Genomic DNA, 20,147 nt, shown 5'->3' on the forward strand with positions numbered 1-20,147 from the left:
TAGTAGATTAGTTGTTGTAAATTTGGGCAATATAGTAGATACACGTGTAACTTTTATTTAGCTAGAAAAAAACTATGAATATTATCATCATACTAATATTTATTGGTTTGTATTCACAGTTGTCCTATTTTAGTTACAAAACAATTTGTTCAATTAAAATTAAATTTCACAATTTGTACTTAAATCTAAGTCATTGTCTACATCTCCAAAAGCAATTAATTAAAAAAAAACTATTTCGTCATAAAATTTTAACTAGCTATTATAATAGAATAACAAATTAAAACTGTTTCTACAACTACATTGAAACCAAAAAAAGCATTATAATGCTTAATTAAAGAGCCTCATAGCTGTAGGTTATTATGAATAATATATAAAAATCTAAGCATAGAGATTTTTATACACAGGTTTTTATCTATATAAAAATAGTGTAACAATACCTGACCATTTGTAAAGTAACCCAGAGAAGAGCTATCGAGTCATAAACATAATACAGTATCAATACAAGGCATAAATGGCATGGCCTGGGGCTAAGATGTATATTTTTTAATACAAGTTCCTTTTATTACGCAGGCAAGCTCCAAGATTCTCCAAAAACAGTTTCGAGATTGAGTGTGAAATTACGGTTTCTACACGGGCAAAGCCAGGTAGTATATTTAAATATACCATATATTATACACATTTATATACCGAAATGCATTATATTCCATTTAGATAGTAGAAGTTAATTATTAACTGAGTGCTTTAATAAATATATTTAAATTAGTTTTGATCATAAATAGAAAACCACTGGATGATTTACTAATTGGAATTTAATTAATTTATTAATTCTGTATTATATTTTTTACCCTAATAAAATTGAGTTACAATCAACCTTGATTGGTTCAAATGTACTTAATTTTCATTTAGTGTATTTTTAAAATATCTGTAGTTGTTTGTTTTTTCAGATCGTATATTTAATATTTAAAGCTTTTATCGATTTTCTAATCAATCTATCTCTATCTAAATTTAGAAAAAATAAAATATAAATAGGTTGCAGAATAATAAATTTACATAATTAGAAGTTATATAACATAATTATATATAGAATATGATGTAAAATCATAATACACATCAGTTGTTGTTGTGATCATATCTTATTTATTTCACATCAACTTTGAATTCGTGGATTTCAAATCGTCGCACTTGTATATTTAACACAATACATAATGAAAAAAAAAATCTACGGAGTAGCTACCTAAGCAAATTAAACAGAATAGTATATATTTAATATTTAATACAATGGTAACTAGACAAAAAGTATTGTTGATTTTTAAGAACTGATATATTTACTAGTACATAATAATCTTACAATCAAAAATACTGCGTTTAGGTTTAAAATTACATAAATACAAATCGTTACGTTTATTAAATAAATATATTTATAGTTGAGGACAATGACTTACAATGAAATGTACAAATTCAACACTCAGATGTTTATATCTATCCTAAAATAATAATAATCACACTTTTGACATTGTAAAGTTTTCCACTTAATTACGCAAACATCCAATTATGACTGTGTATCCTAGGAATACTTACACGATTTATAATAGTAAACTTATTATTTAATAATCATCACTTTATTACATCTTATCAACACAAAGGAATGGTAAATGTTACATAGTTCGTTAATCAAAATATAGCTTCTTTACACTTTAAAGATTATAAGGCGGTGAGACCGTAATCTGATTTTATCACTGGCTGGTTGCCAGGATTGAGTCCTGTTCCACAACCATTGGCACCAACAGGCGAGCCGTGAGTGGAGAGATTAGCAACCATAGCCGGGTCCATTCCGTGCATGCTCATCATATGAAGATGATGAGGTGTGATTGGATGACCGGCGTTCATCTGATTCCCCGGATGCGACATTGGACTGATGGCAGGATCATGCGACAAGTTTTGTTGCGAACCAACACAATGTAAGTCATTCATAATGTTATCAGTTACATTCTCTATACTGTCTGGTCGTCCATTGTTATTGGATTTCTTCTTATCATTGTTGTTTGTATTCTTATTTGATCTACTCTTTGGTGTGGAGCCCCCTTTCGCCGTTGTCGTAACTCCAGCTGGGTTGGTTTTTCTTCTAACGTTTTTGGTGTTGGGCAGTTTGTTGTCCTTCTTCCACTTCATCCGTCTGTTTTGAAACCAGATTTTTATTTGTCTTTCCGACAGGACTAGAGTATGGGCTATCTCTATTCGTCTTCTTCTTGTTAGATATCTGTTGTAATGGAATTCTTTCTCCAATTCTAATATTTGGTGCCGTGTGTATGCTGTTCGCTGCCGTTTAGGTTCCATTCCGGGTTGGAAGGAACCATTTGCTGTAACAAAAATAAATTAAATCAATATTTGTTATACGACGTTGGAAAAAAGAGGGGATTTATTTTGTCTTTCATGGTTAAATGAAATTATTTCATTGTATAAATGAAATTTCATAATATAGCTCTTCTCATGTCGTTGTAAAATATTATTTATAAATGAAATCATTAATTGGGTACAAATATATTAATTATTTGTAAAACATGTCTTTGTAATAGCTCCGAAATTAATAAATTAAAGCATACAATATTAATAACATAAATATTGCAGAAAAAGACAGAAATGTCATTTTCTTTTATTAAAACATTACAAATAGGTATTTTACACATACTTTTTAATTTGGTTATTGTAGCAGTGTTATGGTTTTCAGTAGAAGAAATACCTGCTTTTCAAAAAAAGCTTCTAAGAAAAGGTCAACAATGTGCACATAGCAACCAATATTTTATGTTATCACCAATATAGTTGTCATATTCAACTAGAAATTAAAAAAAAAATACAAAACCACATGCTCTATTTTGATATTGCGCCTATGCATAGGCGGAACTGAGATCTTTATGATGACAATAATTTAATTTTATACCCAAACATAACATTCAAAATTTATTCTCGTTTATCTATTGTCATAATTATTTATTACATATAGTCCTATATAATTATCTACGAAACCAGTAGCGAGCAACCCAAAAACTACTGTATGTACATATATAACCATTATGTTAAAACGCATAAATAAGGTAGCACATTGCGTGCCAGTATACCGTACTGAATAATTTATGTAACAGCAACCTCGAGGGACCATGTTAATTAATGTGCATAATAATTACACTTGCACGAGCATGAGCTTCCTTTTTGTTTTGATTAATTGCTACCACCAAATTAGTTCGCTTTTAAATATGGCCGGACTGTTCTTAGAGTGTGATAATAAGCTATGATACCTACTATCATGCTCAAATACTATGTATTTAATTTACATCAATTATCTAGTTATTAAGCTAAGTATATTGAAGTTAAATAGCTTAACAATATGTTAAGAAATCTTTTAAGTAATGAGCAATATAGAGAACAGATAGAGTATTCCGACTATTATTTTATGTAATATTATGAACCCATCTCGGCATCGCACAGGTGCATTCTTTGAATTTCTTGTCTTGTCCTATACTATAACACGCATGTGTTATCCATACAAACCTTCCTATTGAGTCACTGTATCTATTGCTGAAAACTTCATTAAAATCCGTAGAGTAATTTAAAAGATGAAGAGTAAAGTTACGTTAATATACAAAATAAAGATATGTGAGTGCCAGACTGATTGGATTGCAACTTTTTACAAAGTTGCTTACAGGGGAATGGAAATATCCATTCAAGCTAATTCTGCCGCCAGCAACTTATTTTGAAACTTAAGTGCCAATTTAAAGAGCAAAGTATGGCAGAAAATTCCAATCTTTTGATGCAACGCATGAGTGTCTTTCCATCAGGCAGGTCATCAGTTAGTCCGCTGTTTGTATTTCAATAATTACTTCATTGATGGATAGCTTGCAATCTAAATACCTTTTATCTAATTCCCTTAAGATTTGACACAGAAATGTAAAACAGTAAATAAAATAAGTGTGTAGGGTAAAATCGCGGGTATCTATGTGGTTAACAAAAAGTATATTATTTTATAATAGGTACTTCTTATCTGACAATAGGTAGGTAAGTAGCCTAAATTTAAAAAAATCGTAGTCTTTTTAAATTTAAAATTATACCGTATTTGTAAATGGATTTAATCCTGATTTTTTATTTTTGCTACCTTACCTATTATTTTGTTTCCATACGTTAATATCGGTATTAAGTAGTGCCGTATAAAAAACGCTTAATATGACCTAACGTAAATAATAACTAAAATTTCATAGGATATTGTCAGCCAATTCCATTCATCCATAAGTCATTTAGTTGATTATAATAACTTTTGCAACTAACAATTAATCTTAGGATTTCATTAGGCATTGTTTAGAATAATAATAACCCTGGATAATTTACACAGCAGCTTGTAGTCCCAAGGTAACCAGAGTGTGTTATGGGTGCTAGACAACTGATACATAATTTTTCGTTAATACATAGACATCACCCAGACAGATATAAACAATCAAACTCATGAATACAAATATTTGTATCGTAAACGAACCCACGACCATCAAAAGAAAAATGGTGTGCTAAACCGCTAGACCACCGAGGCCATCACTGTGTACTATAGTAGATATCTATGTATAATATTTATCAGTTGTGTATGTATCACTATAATATTTATCTGTTGCCATTAATCAATAATTTTTAATTTAACATATTCAAGCTCCAACATAAGTAGGTATTCATATTAGATGACTACATAATAGGAATAACATCGGGATTCTTCTTAAAATACATAGGTAGGTCTTCACATTCATATAATCATCAATCATACTTTTCACATTTTAGTTTATATCAACTTTATCCTGAAAAGACGACTGCTCTGACAAGATGCAGTACTGTTTTAGTAGGATTAGAGGATTAGTATTCCCATAGAACCCATAATATCCATAATATTATTCACGTTTATAATATTTACAGCTTCTTAATTTATTTAATTTACCTATTTACATTATCAATATAGACCTCCTATAAAAAGATAGAAGAAATGGTTCAAAATCCTTGCTTTTATTTATGTGGAATCGCTATGTAACAATTTGTCTTCGGTTATACTCTCAAGCAAAGTTTAAAAGTTCTTTGGACAGGAAAACTTAGTCTCTATGTTTATTTAATACTGCATTTTATGAATAGAAAAATTATAATTCTAACAATTTCTAGCCCGCACTGGTAAGAACGTTATTACTAATTACTATTTTTAGATTTTGGCTCACCACCAAATATACAAATCTCCTCTTAGTAAGTTCGCAAAATAATTGATGTTGACAATGTTGATTCTGATATATCGTAATGTACCTACCTCAAATTTAACAGATTTAAGATGATAGTAATAAGTAAAAAGTAATAATATACATACGTGAGATAAATGTACCCACACTGTATTTAAACAAAGTCTTCGAATGTTTATAATAAATACCACTTATACACAATAACACTTGATATAGCTATTTACCTACCACAAAAGTTGTTGTCGTTTGTAAAATAGAGGGTACTGTTAAGAAAACAACATATATATTGTTAACTAAGTCTACTTCAACATAATTATAACAAAATTCTAGCCGCGAAATAAAGCCATTGTCGAGTCAATTTGGAGCATTCCTTTAATTTCCTTCGACGGAAATTGCCGTATTCGACTCAATTATTCCTACAAAGAATACGACTAGCCGTTTTTTGTTAAAGAAATATCTGTCTAATGAATTAATTGTAATATCAGAGGGATAATCCAAGGCATTGTCAATAATATTGTAGTGTACAATAATGAAGCTAGTGCTTTTATGTTTTTTGAGTACCGCGATTCCCTAACACCATAGTTATAACTTAATCTTGTTTAGGACGTGCGACCATCTCCTAATAAACATAAAAATCTCGTAAAATGAAGTATACCTACTCTACCAGTATCTTCGTATGCGTTTATCTCCTTGGATTAAGGTTACGTGTTTGTGTTGTGCATAAAAATAAAAGAGCATCTAAGCAAAACCAAGGTCGATTTGATTGACCTCTATAACCTTACTTGCTTCTACCAATTTGTACTTTTCCTATCGTGTAATGAACACAGCTCGAATATTCGAAGAATCTAAGCCGTAAGCAGTAAGCATCGCACATCCCATTACTATTTCATATCTACTGACCTTAGCCCACTCCTTTTTGGTTGAGGTATCGTTCTAATGTACCTATACGTCTTAAAAATGTAAAAATTGAAATTACTCTACTTTCAAACTAACTCTATTCTTTTATTTCCTTACATTAACATATACATACTCATGTGTATAATAATATCCATCAGTTAATTAACATATCTTGTGATGACTTTCTTTATTACGAACTCAATATTGAATTGAGTGACAAACATAACTTTACGACTGTTAACCTAAATGGAATAGTCGTAAAATCGTGGTGAACGCAACACTTGACATGCTCATATTTCGCTGGATATACCTATTTGTGTCTAACGTGCCAAAGGGCGAGCCTACCACCATATATCGGATTAATTGAGTGAATTATCAGTATAACCGAAAAACGTTAATAAAAACGACTTCACGGCGTCTTTCCTAAAATTGAAATTAGCAGAAAATCAGTAAATCGGTTGTTTTGGTTCTACTATAATTTGATTTTTAGATTTATTAGGTTTCTCATGAGCGTTTTTAATGAACATAGAATTAGAAGAGTATATTGAAACTAAATGCTTTTGGTGTCCATTAAATTTGAAAGCTTAACCTCAGAGCTCTATAAGCTTGAGTAGTAGGTAATCCTTGATCATGACTTTATGAATCATTTTTTTAATTTCTCAAATAGTTTGCTATTTACTTCTATTACAAAGATTTCTATAAAATAAATGCGTCCGATAGGTATAAAGTAAAAACAAAATAATGTGACCCCAAATGGGCAGTGCCTAGAAAGAGATAGCGACAAGATATTGGACCGGGGCCGTGGAATTTCCAAGAGAATCCGCGGTTTGGGACAGCCTGGTATGTGCGGTTGGCCGGAGTTCCGAGATTTCTAGTGGTCAGAATGACGACGCCACATTGATCCGGGTCCGTGGGTTGAACGATAATAGCTACAGTGCCTACTGTATAATTATAATATGTATAAATTATATACACAAGTTTTGATTACATAATATGAAAAAAAAATATTAACTTATTACTAGCAATTATACTATTAACTATTTACATAACCTAATTGTACAACTAAGAACCTAAAATTAAAAAGCTTAAAAAATATATATAATATGATGACTAAAATATATTATTAAAAGGGGTCCCTTTAGGCAACATTCCGAAGATACTGACAGCGTTCCCTCTTTGAATAGCTAGACTAATTCTTTGTCCAAGGTAGCTGCCAGCTCTTCGGTCTTCTGTGATGTCGACTAACCTTTTCGTTATTTCTTTGAAAAGTCTTATAGCGCTAGGACCCCACGGACCAAGGGTCTCGACACCGAATGGAACAAATTCATATTCAGAGGCTAGACCCTGTATTTTGATATTAATATTATAATAATATTAAATAGATTAGAAGATATGTATCATAGATAAATTAAATTTCACATATTTATAACAAGTTATAAGAATATCTAATTGACTGAAATAATGATCATTTTGATTTATAAGTGATGGATAAATTTCATATACTGAATGACAACAAATAGTATTTATATGTTACCCAATGGCAATAAAAATATTTTTAGTCAAGATTATTCTGAATTATTGACAACAGACAACTTTATCGTGAAAAGTAATCTTTGCAATGTCCACATTTTGTAAAGCATATGTGAATGAAACGTATATATAACAAAAAGCCTGCCTATCAACTTCAGTTATTTTGGTTTATTGATGATGGTCATACTATTCACAATGAATTTTTTTTAACATTTACTTACAATCACATTTTAAAAGAGTAATTATTAGCTGAGTTTCTTATCAGTTCTTCTCAGCTCGAAAGCACTGCGAGCTGATGGTAGATTTTGGCATATCATATTAGTCTATAATAGATCTACATGAATAAAGATAATTTAATTTTTGTGGAGTCACATTTCCGGAAAGTTTACTAAAAAATTAAAATGAGCATATTTTGGTCCATCCAGCAATATATCTCATGATATTAAGGGGTTTGTAAGTCGAGGTCTGTAGACTACAACGCTAACAAATGATAAAATGCGTGGACATGATCACTATAAATTGTCTTATCAGGAGTAAGAACTTGCAACCATTTGCAAACAGCCAGGGCATTCAATTGCTACAATATCAGTGCTGTTATGTTATGTTATTGTATAGATTAAGCGACATATCATTAAGTTCATGGATACTTTAAGTAAGTATTTGACTAGGCAAATTCTAGGTTTTGTATAAAGTGTTATAAATGTGGAAGAAAACTAACTATCCAAATACATCTAGCAGCTTAGTATTTAATTCATAATGAATACGAATGAAATAAGATATATTCTGATTTTATAGTTACTACTGAAGGTATAAAGGACAGCAAAAGCATCGTAAACGCGCTCCCCAAAAATTTCACTCGTTATCACATTTTTACAAACACATACCTCTTTTCTATAGTTTTACAAGTAATTTTAATAGCATTGCAACCTATACGTTCTAAATTCAAATAACTTTGTCATAATAGTCTTAATATGAATTGCAATATTATAATTATTTCCAGCAATCGAATACTGCAAAATCCGTTACACAGCTACTGCTCCACGCGTTCCATCTTCGCTTCGTTAGCGACGATACAAGTCACTACGCCGATGACAATCTGAATTGAATTACGGGCTACCTGCGACGAACGTGTGGTCTCATAAGCGATCTGTTAATCTCAAGTCGATCTCGCGACGCAAGCGCTATCAAGCCCGCCCGGTGGTCCCGCCTCATTACGTTGAATAAGATCTGGAATCGTCCCACTATTGTTACATTGAAAAATGTTGGCCCATTGACAGGTGTCGATAAGGAAGACCCGAAGGCTCGACAAAACAGCGAATATGATGCTGGCAATTTATCGGTCATCAATCAAGGAACCGGTTCATTAATGCTCTTGACCCGACAAATGGCGAATGTTCAAATGTTGCATCATGGACAATCAAACGACTAAACATGCATGGATCTCATGTATCTAATTACGATGACGGAAATCACAATATGTAGCCTCTAGAACTTCGTCTTGTCGTCGTCAACTTGTCATGTATCAAATAACAAAATATATATTCTATTGGATACAATATTAAGATATCATTGTAAACATCTGTCATCAAATCATCTACTATTAAACATACAATGTGCATAATTTGCATGATTTTTGATAGAGATTTTGCTGTTTAGTTTGGTCGCTTGTCAGAAATTTATTGTTAAAATACAGGCAACAAATACAATCAATAAAATACTTTGGTATTACCTAATTCTCTCTTATAAGTGACCTATAATGTATATTATATTAGATAGGTATATATTGAGATTGCCTAATAATTAGTCCAAAAATTGTATCCGTTTATCAGTGCAATATAACAGATATTATAGAGTAGATTAGGAAAGGATAGAAATCATTAATAATATATATAATTACAGTATGAATACACTACTCAAGGAACGGGTCCTTGCGTAAGTTCATGAAAACGGTTTTTAGAAAACAGAAAGTTAAAAAGATTTATATATGATTAACAAAAATAATTATGTCATTACAAAGGATAATTCACGAAAGTAACTTATTATACACACAAGGATGTTGCCATTTCATTAAACAAGAAATAAATATTTAATTAGAAATAATTTTAAAACTATACAGGGTACCTACCTAATCATAAAATCTAAATATTTAGCATTTTAGTATCTAAATAATTCACAACTCTGAAAAGCATAAAGCGACACCGCACCGTTACGAAAATAAATACGGACATCAAACAAAATAATATACAAAAAAATTAATTCAATAAAAGAACATAAAAAAAGACATCACAACAAATTGCGCATTTCAGTTTAAGAATAGAAGAAGATGCCCATGAAAAGCAAGTTATCCTTAGACTATCAAAAGAAGCAAATCTTACAAAAACTAAATATCGATAATCTTTACGGTAAATTCTCAACCACAAACAGCTATTTAAAAGCTATAAAAATAAATGACACTCATTAACATGAGTGTTGGGCTCCATTGTCAATTGAAGGGAACCTGGCGTTTTTACAGAATAGTAATGACATCGCATTAGTAAACTGTCAAAACACATCAAAGGACACACGCCTAAAGGATCCTTGTAAATAGCTACGAGTGTTATTAATTGCAAGCAATTCGTTAATTCTTTGACGAATATACCGCGGATATAATACGATTTTAAAAGGTATTTTGAGCTCAAAATTTGGCCAAAGGACATATTGACTGTCAAAGGTAAGTTATTTCAATAGACACAAAGATGTAATAATGATGATCTTTCTGGGAACGTTATCGAGGGGTTTGTTAATGTTGAAATTATGCAAGAACACGAACTAAATATTGTTTAAATTTACAATTGAATAATACAATTAGTGCATAGGTAGGTATAACTTCTCGAATCTTGGAAATATTTCTCATCATAATTTGTTTACCTCATTATCTACTACTATATTTTTATTTTTTACTGAAGATTATAAAAATCAGATATTTTTAAATTGCATTGTATTTTGAAAATGACAATAAATTGTATCTTATATAGTAATTGCATCAGTTTAAGTATAGATACTTATGTACTTATTAACATTCTATCTTACTTTAAGGTCAATTTAATTATTATATATATTTTTTTTATTTTGATGAGTTATGTTTCCCAACTTTATTTAGTAGTTTAAAATTTCATTTAGAAAATGCAAACAAAAACAACAGTTATTTATATTTTCATTTGAGATATTTTTTTTAATATGTAATTCAGAATAACAATAGAGTAACTTCACCTTGAATGATGGAAGTCAGTTATCGCATCGTAGAGAATTTGCTAGAAATAATTTCATGTAAATGGTCTCTGCAAACCATGGGAACCGCATGGGAAGTTGATCTGACATGGAACAGTTACTTTATTTATTTATATATTACTAGCAGTGCCCGCAGTTTCACCCGTATTAAATTTGTAGCCTATGTGTTATTCTGAAATATAAGCTACATTACTGTAAAGTTTCATCAAAATCCTTTCGGTGGTTTTTGCGTGAAACCTGCTAGGTATGTAGTCACTAATCCCTACACTATCAATCCTCTTCGTAAATAAAATACCACTTAGCCTTGTTTGTAATCCGATTGTAATAAAGAGACCCTAGGTATATGTTATAAGAAACTTGCTAAAAATATCAGTTCAGACCGCATTAAAATCGGTTAAGCCGCGTCTGCAACTACCATGCAGAAACTCTGTGAGTTTCTGGATGGTAGTTGGTAATGGAAGATGGTAGTACAAGGATTGTAAAAACATTTTTTTTAACCTCATCACAAGAAGCATGTATAAAATGTTTTTTATACATATTTTATTTATCGGACATGGCGATAATGTACGACAATTACATTCCTAATTACAGTTTTCATGCTTTGTTTACATTAATATTTACAACTTTGGTAAGTGTTCCACTTTCACATACATTAGGAATGTAAATATAAAAAATATATATATAAAGTATGTTTCTTTATGGTATAATATTATAAATATATGCAAGTCATTACATAAGTACGTGTATAGCTGCTTATGATATGCATCATCCAAGATTCATTGTTTTGCACAAACTATTTCCACAATAGAAGCTCTACCAGTTTTATTAATATGTATCTACATTATAAATATGTATCTACATATTTATAATGTAGATACATATTAATTCCAATTCTAAAAATTAACATTATCTTTTCTAAAGTTAAAATGTTTAAGTCAGGTTTGCCGGTCCATTTGTATTTGATCAAAATCAAAATAGATAGATAGAATAGAGAGAATGAAGATTATTAGACTTAGGTTATAACAACTATTAATTACTTACATGCTCCAGCAACGTGTATTTTCTTCATCCAAGGATAAATGACCCTATCGGTGTTGTCGGAGCATATGGAAGAATCGTCATCTTCCACCGGCGGACTATCTAACAAGAGCCTCTCGTCATCCATTTCCGAAACTGGTGACCCCTCGCGGCCGAGCGCATGAAGTTTCCTTCCAGCTGGCGCTGCTTCTTCGATATGTCTCTCTAATCTCAACCCAAGCTCAGCGAGGCCTGGAGCCACTTCTCCGCTATGTGGTGGCACGTATCCATGATCTGCATCAGATGGATGAGAAGGCTCAGGAGGCCTGGGCGGAGGAGCCACAGGTGGGTGCTGAGGCAATGGGTGATAGTATCCCCCATAACCGTACCCTGTTCCGATCTGCACAGGTGCGTACTGATGCTGATATCCATACTGAAGATGCTGGTGCTGGTAATACTCCCCTGGTGGTATGTAGTCTGCCTGGCTGTACTCCTCGGAAGGCGGGAACTTGGGGTCCGGTTGCGGTTGGTATCCACCGTTCATGAGGAAGGAGCTCATGGTGGGCGTGGTCGAGTCGGCGCATCACCTCTCGTTCAACACGCCTGTTAATATGGCCGCCATTCAAACGTCACAGGCACATACTAATTTTATACCCTTTCTTGTAAATAATGTTTTACTTTCTTTTTATATTCCGGTAACCAATCATAATAATATTGACAAACAGTTATAGTTTAGCAGTGGTAGTTAATTGTAGAAATATCTTGTAGTTTTGCATACAGGGAAGACAAGTTAAGCATAATAGATAATATGTCTGTGTATTGAAGGAATTACTTGTTAATCTGGGAGCAACAGTGGTTGGTCTTCAAACCCTTCTGTATGTAGATAACTTTATCCTAAATAATATAGATCAATAAGTAAAACTCAGTAATTATAAAAAAATACACTGCTCACACAATGTCTCTTGGAACCAATCTATTTAAGTGTTTAAAATAAGATGTTAATTTGATAAATAAGTCTAAATACCTAAGAATCTATTCTGTAATGAATACACACAATTTTTGTATCACTTTATGCTCAAATATCACACTAAAGTTATTTATGCTTTTATTTCTGAATTCTTCGTATTAATTATTCTTTTTGTTATCAAAAATAGTCACAAAATTACACTAAGGTATATTATTTTTATCTATACAAGTCCACTTTAAACTGTTTCACTGTCACAAAACATAAAAGTTCCGTTGTGTCATTCACTCCGAAAATTTACGATCTTTTACTAAAACCGAGTATTTGCAAAGTCATTTTGATGCATCATTTTTTAATTATAAACAATGGAGTCGAAGACGCGGTATCCTGCGACGACATTTTGAGACAATATACACTGACTGTCCAACACGCCAGCGCACTCTGTCACTTTAAGGACTCCTATACATGTTCATCAATTTTTACATACCACCTTCCATTTTTAAGGCGGAGCTGTTCTTATGCTGTCTTCTTTAAAACTACAACACCAAAATTAAACCTTACAGTTACTATATTAAAGCTGAATTTGAAATACGGCTCTTCTCTAAAGCATCAAACCGCAACAATAATTCTCCCCCTTCCACTTATTAACAGCTGTATACGTGCGAATGAAATAGAAATATTTACGACAAGTTCAAACAAAAAGAGTTTAGCTATAGTTCTCCTTGTCTGTCAGTAGAGCTTCTGCGAAGGGTAAACGAGAAAGAGATTCAGTATTGGTTTATTGCATAGATGGTATTAAAGAAGCTGTTTTAATAATAATACAAAACGAACATGGTCTCTGTTCCTAACGACGCGGCATTTTAAATATTTAATATCCAATTTCCTTTAGTTTTTCATTATACCTAGTGGGTAGTGTCTCTACTAGTGAATTATTATAATAATGGATGACAATGTAGACAATAATTAGAAGATAATCAATATTAATAGTTTTGAATAAAATAATGTCAACGATATAATTTAGGTACTGGTTGCAGTAAGTCTATATAAGACGCAAGTATAACATAAGTCTAAATAATGAATACATAGGCAGCAAATAGTAATCTAAATAGGTACCTATATATAACTTACTAAAAATCCATACTTCTACATGTTTGTATGAAGCAAAATTCTTTATTATAAAATTATTAATAAATGAAATAGAACAATAATAAAGTGCAATAGTAGTAGTACCTGCCTATATATCTTCCCAGCATGCATTAGGAGTAGATATAAATAATCAAAACTATACCTATTTACAGAATTTAATAATTGATTCTTCAATTAGTCTTCTCATTTTATCTGAAAGTATTAGGAGTCAAAATCTTAAATAATTTACAAACATCCTATACCTTTGTACCTAAATAGATATATGAATATAGTAAGCACTCCTACTGCTGATCAGTGGACTATTAGTTCGACCTCCACGCATCCGCCATTGAAACATGGTTAATTTCTTGTGAATTCTCTTCCATACCTAATGTGGTCTGATTTAATTGACTGATTTGGCGTTTTTTTACTCTCTATTAATGCTAGACTAAGTTAAACAATATTATTATATTAACACAGACACACACCTACCTACAGCTTTCTCCACAATAAATTCAATAACATGTAAGTACGATCACTTTAATCACAATGTTGTCATAGATAGACCTCACATTGATAGTGAGGTAACCTCTATATGGTATATTTTAAATGGTCTCAGAATCATAATTTAAGCCGCTACAATACTAAGACCGGCCGACAAAGAACCACCAACAACAAATAAAGAAGAACATCTGGTGACTTTATTGAATTAGTACAGACGAGATTACCAGTTCTTCACTATCCAGAACCAAAATTAAGATACAAAATAGTTCACACTTAAACTTTCAAACTTTGGTTATAATAATTTGAATGTCGTGTATGATCACCATAATCCCTATTTTGTTATAGGGATTACCTCACTATGACGCGTATCTTTCAAAAACAAAAATCATGATCTCAGACTCATAGTGTCAGCCGCCAAAATACTACTACCATCCGCAAAGAGCCACCAACAAATAATAGACAAGAATATATGGTGACTTTATTGAATTAGATGACCTTAGATTAGTACAAACGAGATTACCAGTCCTTCACTGTCCAGAACCTAAATAAAGATACAAAATAGTACACACTTACCTATAGCTTTGTCCATAACAACTTGAATGTCATGTACGATCACCATAATCCCAACGTTGTCATAGGGATTACCTCACTATCAAGCGTATCCTTCAAAAACAAAAATCATGGTCTCAGAATCATAGTGTAAGCCGCCACAATACTGAGACCGTCCGACAAAGAGCCACCAACAACAAATAAACAAAAATGTCTGGTGATTTTATTGAATTAGATGATCACAATAGTAAGAGCAGGGTCATCTGTTCTATACTGCTGCGTCATGGCTTCCAACCGGCTAGCGGCTGCAGCCACAAAAGGTGGTAACACCCGATCAATGAACGTTTGATCAATAATAGATGTGTATCTTGTGCACGATGCTTTTAATAAGGTAGGTTTGGGAAGCTTAATATCATATGTTATACATTTAAAGTGTATAAAATATATAAGTTTAAATGAGTCTTTTTAAGTCATAAATTTAAAACAAATAGTTCTATATAATTATTGTATTGGTAGTTTAGCTAAGCCTATTGGCTTATAATATGTTTTAACAATAAACTATATTTCTTATTTTTATTTTGATACGTAGGTTTAATGGTAATTTTAAATCACTAAATTAAATAATTTAGTGTTTTAAAATTAAAAGAAAATCTGTTTTTTCTTATTCCTTTTCTTAGAGAATAATTGTTCCCTTAGATAAGAAAAATGTTAGATAATTAGAACCTATAAAAAATCGTAGAATATTTAATATACCTAATACTAGTAGTTTCAATATTAACATAAAATTTGCAAGTTGTAACTCGAATTAAAAATCATCTTACTATATTTAAAAATCCGTATCAAGTAGTGGAGAGATAAGGGGTTGGTTAGTACCGTTTCAAGCCGGCCTCATCACGATCCAATACCTACCCTTTAGAAATAGTGATGGTTCATTATTGGTGAAGTCATAATGATTACCAAGCCAAATTTCATTTACTCGCCTACTATTTAAGGGATATCACCATTCCATTACCATAAAATATGGGTTGTTATATAAAATTACAACGCCTAACTGCGTATTTAGTATACAAATGTGATATACACAATTTATCTCGTTATTATTAGGTATGCCCATATATGATTCAATCTATGTATAAACTACGTGCTTAAATCTAATTTAGGAAAAACACTGGCAGAATTTAAAAAAGTGTTTACATTTTAAAAACATTTTAAAGCAACCAATACTGCGAATGAAGATAGCTATTTATATCAATGTCGATCAAAAGACATTCTTATCGCAACAAAGTTTCTTCCGTGAAGTTACTTACCCCCGATGGCTGTTGTGTTTTTTCTCGACGCTAACTGCCTGCCAGCTCGTTCCATCCAGCGCAAACTTAATCCAAGTTTAATGAACAATACGACAGGCCCTTAATCAAACTTTGGATTCCCTAACCAACATGCTACGCTATTTTATACCTTAACTGTACCGCCAATGTTTCAATTTACATTGAACAAATTAAAGCTTGTCCGTCATTTTGTTTCTTAAACTCCCAGCTGGAGAAAAACCTATTTAGCTGACTTTGATCTTATTATTTGTTTCTTGTTTTGCTTTTAGATACAGTCACGGAATAAGGAAGTAATTTATGCGTAGATGGAATGATGGAAGAATTCCGTCGTTAGATAACATTCATATTAAAAAAAACTTATAACAAACCTACATATAGTACTTAAATCTTATATGTGTACAGTATTTGATTACATCAAACAATTGCTATTTCAATCATTTGCCTGGAAGAAAATCAGTGTTGTATGAAATTAAATTGAAAAGGTCAACTGAGATATTCAATACCAAATTATTCAATTATACGATTAGGTACACAATTCAAATCGTTAGATGATCAAAATATATTTGATAAATCTACCTATATGAGTGACTAATTTTTTATAGAATTTATATGATATCTGATAATATATGAAATTTTAGTTGTGTGTATGTAATTATTAGATGCATAGTTCCCTAAGTAAAGAATTTTCATAGGTTTTGTAATGACTATTATAAATCTGGATTTTATTTATTTTATACCTAAGTATCTATATAAATATACGGTTTTCCTTTTAACAATCAGATAAGTTAGTTACTTCCTACCTTTCGAGAATATATTTAGAGGATTCTTACTAATAACATTGTAACACAGAATTATAACAGACCTTTTTTAAAAATCCAAAACATTTTCGACTCCCATATACTGTTAATCACATATCCCTGTTTCGAAGGGGACGCACAGCCAATTTTCTATAATGGCGGATTGCATCGCCTATCTTTGCTTGGACGAGTGCCGACGTTTTTTGCAAGTCTCGCCCCTCCCATGCTGGGGGCAGGAGCCGCGTTAAATTTATGGGATACATATGTATACCATAAATTCTTTTTCGTCTTCATAATACCTACTTAGTCTCATTTAACTACATATGTGATAGATTATTTGTCGACTTATTATATTTTATTTATTTAGGTAATGAACCTGTATGATATCGATTTCTTTTTTAATGTCTAGATCAATATGATGTAAAGATTTTTCTCTTAAAATATTTTTTTTATTTTCATCTTTCTCAGTACATTAGATATCGTATTTAGATATACCTACTATGGTTCTCTTTTTTTTTTACTGAAATATTTGTGAGTATAGTGTTAACAAAGAAATCACAAATTATACAATTATTATAAATTATATATACCTACCTACCTAAAAACTCAACATTTAATGTTACATTGAAATGTCCTTCAAAACACAATAACCTATTATTCATAGATTTTTTTGCCATTTTTACGATTCGTTTTTAGGGTTCAGAAATAAAAAGATAAAAAGAACCCTTTACATAGTGTTTTTTCTTATTTTTCAAACTTCATTTATTATTTATCGAACTAGATGTTTCCTAAAAAGAAATGGAAGTCAACACGATTAGATAAATACAACGTAAGGATATAAAACTGACGAGGAAATATACCTTAGCTTAGACTTAACAGTAATTTTTACCCTGAAATCTACTATAGAGACTTTTAGTCACAAACTAAGCAGAGTGTCTATGAGCATTAGACAAATGATATATATATTTAAATATACAGATCGTGATATAACCATAGGTACCTATAGTAAAACATCCAAACCAATAAAAATCGATATAATTCATACTCATATCGTGCGAATCGTATCCGCAATACCAAAATAATCCATAGACCATTGATGTATAAAACTAATAATATCAAACACAAAACTTATTCTTTATAGTAGCAAATACACAAGTACTATACGTTCATAAGAAGTACAGAGATGCTTTTGAAGCAGCGTTACAAGTTCCTGATGGGCCGTCATCGTATGTCAGCGGTTTGACAGCCGACTATGCTCCCCTCCACGCCTTCCGTTTTCCCCTTTCTCCCTGTGATGACGTCACCTTGGGTTGGGTCGGGGGTTAGGGTTATTTTAATGTCTAATCAAAATGTTCATAACGGAATTTAATTCCTTTAAAGTTAGTAATTTTCATTATTTCCCTTAAATATTATTTAAATTTTTATTCAATATAACGTGTAATATAATTTTATTTAACTACTACTTATTATGCGTATATTTTGTTATAATTACTAGCATTAAATTCTCGTTTAAATTTAAATACTTTGTTAACAAAATTTAATCGTTAAGCTACTTCAAAAATTATTATGTTTTAATTTGTAAACGTTTAGATATACAAATTATTTTTAAGCGTTAATTATAAAATACTTGCCAGTACACACCACATGCAAAGTACCTACTACTTATCAATACAAATATATTACTGATATCACTACTGTAATAGTGGTTAAGAAAATAGATATATTTTCGAATATCTATAACTAAAACAGATGTTTCATTTCGAATTAAATGGTTTTTATAACGCAAAATCAAAGCAATATTACAAATAATATTATTCTGATCTAGATTTATGACATCACTTGCTTCTGTACCGAGTAGCTGAAGTTCATATTTTGCCATATTATATGTATCTACGTGTGTCCCACAAAAACGTCAAATGTTACAGCGTAGGGGAAACGAGTGGTATTCTTGACACATTTGCTACGAAAAATCAAAAGTAATAAATTGCTGCAGTCAAAATTATATTTAATGGTATATGCAATAGGGTTTGTTATCACTTGTACCCTTTAACTTATATAAGGTAGTTCACACATGAATGAGCAGAGGTTTCATTAATCAGCGAACAGTCGCGACAGTGCAGCAGCGCTGGCGTCGCGGCTCAATTTTTTTCCTCTTGCGCCCTTAGATTGGATATTGGACATGATTTCCTGCGAAACTCAGTAAAGAGTGGGTGGTCTCGCAAATAGAAAGTAGGCATTTTCATTGCTATATACCTACCTACTTAATAACAAGACATATATTATTAATCCCTTAGTCGAGATATAAAAATCTTCTTAAATGTGTTAGAACAATATCTCATAAACGGTTTACCACGCTATTTATAAAACTGATATTTTAGTAATATCATCTAGTGATCTCATAAGAGTAAATTTCAGCTGTATAGCAGGTTTATAGCTAGATAGCTATAAACCTGCTATACAGCTAGGTAGATTTATAGAGACAGACAGATGTCTGTCTCTATAAATCTACCTTACATGCACTTCACCTATAAACATTTATAAGTTCTGATATTTAAGTAGGCACTTACGTCAACTACTCATCATGAAAATATTTTTTGTTTTCTTTTAATTTATACTTTAAACATTAGATAACTACTCGACACTAAAAATGTTTCACCCTTACATTCAGCAAGGGTGTGAATTTGCATCAGCATGCATAATTTAACTTCTACATCCACTCTGGAGATATCTCCAAATAAATATTACTGTTATCTCCACCCCTCAGTCACTTTGCACTGTATATCGCGAATAATCCCCCTGCGAATGGGGACGGCGGAGGGCTGAAAGCGTTTTTTGTCCTCTTTTGTCGTTGCTTTTAATGTATACTTAGCTACCTACATAGAGGCAGAAGCTGATATGAATTAAGCATTTTGAAGTTTGAACTTTA

The 20,147-nt window shown here is 31.5% G+C and overlaps 1 protein-coding gene across 1 annotated transcript; it reads right to left on the bottom strand.

Annotated features, from left to right (window-relative positions):
* Positions 1-1,234: 1,234 nt before the first annotated feature.
* On the bottom strand, positions 1,235-13,343 carry LOC131847848 (homeobox protein Hox-B4). Its single transcript, XM_059197519.1, has 2 exons — positions 11,982-13,343; positions 1,235-2,357 (listed from the first exon to the last, which is right to left on the bottom strand). Exons 1-2 carry the CDS (start codon positions 12,514-12,516, stop codon positions 1,702-1,704), a joined length of 1,191 nt encoding a protein of 396 aa, XP_059053502.1. The 5' UTR covers positions 12,517-13,343; the 3' UTR covers positions 1,235-1,701.
* Positions 13,344-20,147: the final 6,804 nt, after the last annotated feature.

The sequence above is a fragment of the Achroia grisella genome, unplaced genomic scaffold (genome assembly GCF_030625045.1).
Source record: "Achroia grisella isolate CSIRO2021 unplaced genomic scaffold, CSIRO_AGI_Agris_v1 utg544, whole genome shotgun sequence".
Lineage (NCBI taxonomy): Eukaryota > Metazoa > Arthropoda > Insecta > Lepidoptera > Pyralidae > Achroia > Achroia grisella.